Genomic DNA, 5,504 nt, shown 5'->3' on the forward strand with positions numbered 1-5,504 from the left:
TGGGTTTTTCATTCAAATTCCAATTTTGTTTATGCATCATTACAAAGAAACTTCATTAGAAATTTTCCTGTGAATACATTTTGAGGGGTGTCTCAATTTAGTTGCTATTAACGGTACCCCAACAGAACCAAAAACAATAGCAGCAAGAAGGGAAGAGTAATATAATTAGTTATGCAGTCCAGTAATGGGCACAACTTGAGTATATGAAATGATTAGTTAAAAAAATAAAAAGCCCTCTGCCTGGTTCTTTTATTTATTTTTTTTTTTGGTAATTTTTAAACCTCCGCCTGTTTCCCGCTTTCTTAAAATTAATTTTCAAACCTGTCTCTCTCTATTTTATATCACAGAAACAGAGTGCAAAAGGGCATGCAATAAAATGAAAAGGTAAGCAGTATGTACGTAAAAACAATCAGGCTACAAATATTTCGTAGAGCTTGGCAGGTAAGATGCTGTAAAGAAGAAATCGGAGTACATGCATAAGGCCTCGTTCTGCTCTCAGCTATTTTATACCTGTATAACACCACGGACTTCAACTGATTTACGCTATGTCTACACTACAGCCACTAGAGTGGCACACCTACAGTGCAGCAGGTGTAGCATAGAGGCTTCCTGCATCGATGGAAAGGGTTTTTCCTTTCATGTAGTTAATCTACCCCTCTGAGCAGTGGTAGCTAGGTTGACAGATCTCTTCCCTTGACCCAGCTATGTCTACACCAGGCCATGTCTACACCATGTCTACACCTAACTACAGTGCTCAGTGTGCAAAATTCTTCACAGCCCTCAGCAACATAGCCAGGTTGATATAATTTCTGAGTGTAGATCAGGCCTCACATTGGTGGAAGTGAGAGCAGAATCAGATGCTGAGGTTGGCTTTTACATCATGGTTTATATCTCAACAGCAAGATGATAAATGGTTTCACACTAGTTTTGGAGAAATCACCCTAAATCAAATTGATTGAACAAGTGTATGGTGCTTTTATGGCAAGTGTGAGTGTAACGACAAGCCATGTTTGGAATTGTGAACTGAATGTTTAAAGCCAATGCCTGATAAGTTGCTCCCTGGCAGTTTGATTTGTGATTCACATTGCACAGTCCCCAAACCATGCCCCTCTCTATTTATAAATTCATGCCTTGCTATATCTGACTTGTTAAATAAGCATTCCAAAGTGTGGATGGGACTCTGGTGGTATATTATAGGACCTAGGAAATAATTTAGAAGAGTAAGTGTAATTATAAAAGGCACAGCAAATCTGTGCAAATATTCCTTCTTCCTAGCTGTGTTTTGTCATTGTCACAGTACAAATTGCACATGTTTTAGGAGAGAGGGTGAAAGTGAGGCTAATCCGGGAAAGCATCCCTGTAAAGTCAATGATACTTGAGGCAAAGTAGCCACCAGACCATGCCCCCTAGTGGTTATATGTGGCTTTGCAAGAGGTGTGCTTCAGTTTCCTCAGTGTCTTCTCTGGCCTTTTTCGGTTGTTTAATGACCTGGCTGTCCAACCAAGTCAGGTAACAGAGTCCAGCCCTTTGCATGGCCTCAAAGCCCTTCACTTAAAGTCTGATAGAAAACAGCAAAACAACTAAATCTTCAGCCCAGCTGGTAGGTATCTTGTTTGCAAGTTAGCCCCAGCTTCAAGCCATCCCAATACCAGTCCCAGTTCCTGGGTTTCACTCCTGCTCCCAGGGCCTGTCACACTCTCTCTCTACCCCAGGTTTCAGGTGGGCTGTAGTCCCTGATCAGCCCCTGTGTGCAGTCAGGCTTCAGCTGTCACCTGTTGAGCTGACCTAAACTTCAGCTTTAGGCCCATGAGCTCTCCCCCAGCAGTACTGGTGATAGGGCATGGAGCTGCACAGGACGTGACAGGTGGGTGGCTGAGAGCTGAGGGGTGCTGCAGGAGAGCTAGCTGTGGAGGGGAAAAGGTGGGACAGCTTGGTTTGGGGGGAGAGGGAGAGGTCTGGGAAGAAGATGGAGGCAGCTGACAGAGGAATTGTTTGGGTGGAGGCTGCTGGGAGAAGGAGGTGCTATAACTAAGGGAAGTTGGGATCTGTGGAGGGCACAGAGAAGCTGGGGGTAGCTAGATTAATGGGGTAGAAATGAGAGAAACTCCAAGGAGTTGGCGCCTATGCCTGCAGGCTCTTCTGCTGCTCTGCCTGCCACGCCAATAGGGACTGCCTTTCAATGTGGTGGGATTGCTGGAAGGTCTGCATTGTCTTTTGCAGCTCCAGCTGCTGCAGAGCCTGCTCCATGTCTGGATGCTGAATCTTCACCAGCTTCCCCCCCATTAATTTTCACTCACCATGTGTTGGGGGAAAAATCAAGATCTTGGACAAGCTCCCACTTGTGACAGGACACATGCCCCCACTCCGTCCATCCTTGGCTACCCCAGGAATTGCTCAGACTCTGTTCTTTTAGTGTTCACTCGGTATAATTAATTCAAGTCTCCTCCAGCCACACCTGTACAGAGCAACATGACAGTCCTAATCCCTATGACCTGCAGCCCCTATTCATCAGGGCCCTGGGATGCTATGAGAGTCTCTTTCTTGGAATCTCCTTCAATCCAATTCAATCTAATCTAATTCAGACCAGCCCTCCCCTTAATGCTTCCTACCTTTTATCCAGCTCGTCATCTGACGAGCTACTTAATTCCTTTGCTCACCCAGCTTCCTTCTCTGAGCCCTGGTCTACACTAGGACTTTAGGTCGAATTTAGCAACGTTAAATCGATTTAAACCTGCACCCGTCCACACAGTGAAGCCCTTTATTTCGACTTAAAGGGCTCTTAAAATCGATTTCCTTACTCCACCCCTGACAAGTGGATTAGCGCTTAAATCGACGTTCCCAGCTCGAATTTGGGGTACTGTGGACACAATTCGATGGTATTGGCCTCCGGGAGCTATCCCAGAGTGCTCCATTCTGACCGCTCTGGACAGCACTCTCAACTCAGATGCACTGGCCAGGTAGACAGGAAAAGAACCGCAAACTTTTGAATCTCATTTCCTGTTTGGCCAGCGTGGCAAGCTGCAGGTGACCATGCAGAGCTCATCAGCACAGGTGACCATGATGGAGTCCCAGAATCGCAAAAGAGCTCCAGCATGGACCGAACGGGAGGTACGGGATCTGATCGCTGTTTGGGGAGAGGAATCCGTGCTATCAGAACTCCGTTCCAGTTTTCGAAATGCCAAAACCTTTGTGAAAATCTCCCAGGGCATGAAGGACAGAGGCCATAACAGGGACCCGAAGCAGTGCCGCGTGAAACTGAAGGAGCTGAGGCAAGCCTACCAGAAAACCAGAGAGGCGAACAGCCGCTCTGGGTCAGAGCCCCAAACATGCCGCTTCTATGATGAGCTGCATGCCATTTTAGGGGGTTCAGCCACCACTACCCCAGCCGTGTTGTTTGACTCCTTCAATGGAGATGGAGGAAATACGGAAGCAGGTTTTGGGGACGAAGAAGATGATGGTGATGAGGAGGTTGTAGATAGCTCACAGCAAGCAAGCGGAGAAACCGGTTTTCCCGACAGCCAGGAACTGTTTCTCACCCTAGACCTGGAGCCAGTACCCCCCGAACCCACCCAAGGCTGCCTCCTGGACCCAGCAGGCGGAGAAGGGACCTCTGGTGAGTGTACCTTTTAAAATGCTATACATGGTTTAAAAGCAAGCATGTGAAAGGATTACTTTGCCCTGGCATTTGCGGTTCTCCTAGATGTAGTCCTAAAGCCTTTGCAAAAGGTTTCTGGGGAGGGCAGCCTTATTTCGTCCTTCATGGTAGGACACTTTATCACTCCAGGCCAGTAACACATACTCGGGAATCACTGTAGAACAAAGCATTGCAGTGTATGTTTGCTGGCATTCAACCAAAATCCGTTCTTTCTCTCTCTGTGTTATCCTCAGGAGAGTGAGATATAATTCATGGTCACCTGGTTGAAATAGGGTGCTTTTCTTCAGGGACACTCAGTATAGCCCATTCCTGCTGGGCTGTTTGCCTGTGGCTGAACAGAAATGTTCCCCGCTGTTAGCCACAGGGAGGGGGGAAGGTTGAGGGGGTAGTCACGCGGTGGGAGGAGGCAAAATGCGACCTTGTAACGAAAGCACATGTGCTATGTATGTAATGTTAACAGCAAGGTTTACCCTGAAAGAGTGTAGCGACTGTTTTATAAAATGTGTCTTTTTAAATACCGCTGTCCCTTTTTTTTTCTCCACCAGCTGCATGTGTTTCAATGATCACAGGATCTTCTCCTTCCCAGAGGCTAGTGAAGCTTAGAAAGAAAAAAAAACGCACTCGCGATGAAATGTTCTCCGAGCTCATGCTGTCCTCCCACACCGACAGAGCACAGACGAATGCGTGGAGGCAAATAATGTCAGAGTGCAGGAAAGCACAAAATGACCGGGAGGAGAGGTGGAGGGCTGAAGAGAGTAAGTGGCGGGCTGAAGACAGGGCTGAAGCTCAAATGTGGCGGCAGCGTGATGAGAGGAGGCAGGATTCAATGCTGAGGCTGCTGCAGGACCAAACCAGAATGCTCCAGTGTATGGTTGAGCTGCAGCAAAGGCAGCTGGAGCACAGACTGCCACTGCTGCCCCTCTGTAACCAACCACCCTCCTCCCCAAGTTCCATAGCCTCCACACCCAGACGCCCAAGAACGCGGTGGGGGGGCCTCCGGCCAACCAGCCACTCCACAACAGAGGATTGCCCAAAAAAAAGAAGGCTGTCATTCAATAAATTTTAAAGTTGTAAACTTTTAAAGTGCTGTGCTTAAAGTGCTGTGTGGCATTTTCCTTCCCTCCTCCACCACCCCTCCTGGGATACCTTGGTAGTCATCTCCCTATTTTGTGATGAATGAATAACGAATGCATGACTGTGAAGCAGCAATGACTTTATTGCCTCTGCAAGCGGTGATTAAAGGGAGGAGGGGAGGGTGGTTAGCTTAGAGGGAAGTAGAGTGAACCAAGGGGCGGGGGGTTTCATCAAGGAGAAACAAACAGAACTTTCACACTGTAGCCTGGCCAGTCATGAAACTGGTTTTCAAAGCTTCTCTGATGCGTACCGCGCCCTCCTGTACTCTTCTAACCGCCCTGGTGTCTGGCTGCGCGTAACCAGCAGCTAGGCGATTTGCCTCAACCTCCCACCCCGCCATAAACGTCTCCCCCTTACTCTCACAGATATTGTGGAGCACACAGCAAGCAGTAATAACAGTGGGAATATTGGTTTCGCTGAGGTCTAAGCGAGTCAGTAAACTGCGCCAGCGCACCTTTAAACGTCCAAATGCACATTCTACCACCATTCTGCACTTGCTCAGCCTGTAGTTGAACAGCTCCTGACCACTGTCCAGGCTGCCTGTGTACGGCTTCATGAGCCATGGCATTAAGGGGTAGGCTGGGTCCCCAAGGATACATATAGGCATTTCAACATCCCCAACAGTTATTTTCTGGTCTGGGAAGAAAGTCCCTTCCTGCAGCTTTTGAAACAGACCAGAGTTCCTGAAGATGCGAGCGTCATGCACCTTTCCCGG

The 5,504-nt window shown here is 47.9% G+C and overlaps 1 protein-coding gene across 1 annotated transcript; it reads left to right on the forward strand.

Annotated features, from left to right (window-relative positions):
• Positions 1-2,524: 2,524 nt before the first annotated feature.
• LOC140908293 (uncharacterized) lies at positions 2,525-4,773 on the forward strand. The gene is made up of 2 exons (XM_073335254.1): positions 2,525-3,613; positions 4,201-4,773. Exons 1-2 carry the CDS (start codon positions 3,031-3,033, stop codon positions 4,719-4,721), a joined length of 1,104 nt encoding a protein of 367 aa, XP_073191355.1. The 5' UTR covers positions 2,525-3,030; the 3' UTR covers positions 4,722-4,773.
• Positions 4,774-5,504: the final 731 nt, after the last annotated feature.

This window comes from Lepidochelys kempii, chromosome 3 (genome assembly GCF_965140285.1).
Source record: "Lepidochelys kempii isolate rLepKem1 chromosome 3, rLepKem1.hap1, whole genome shotgun sequence".
In the NCBI taxonomy this organism is placed as follows: domain Eukaryota; kingdom Metazoa; phylum Chordata; order Testudines; family Cheloniidae; genus Lepidochelys; species Lepidochelys kempii.

Coding starts and splice junctions, on each gene's coding strand:
- LOC140908293 (XM_073335254.1), top strand. CDS start 3,031: ATGCAGAGCTCATCAGCACAGGTGACCATGATGGAGTCCCAGAATCGC. Junction 3,614..4,200: donor AGGCGGAGAAGGGACCTCTG/GTGAGTGTACCT, acceptor TTTCTCCACCAG/CTGCATGTGTTTCAATGATC.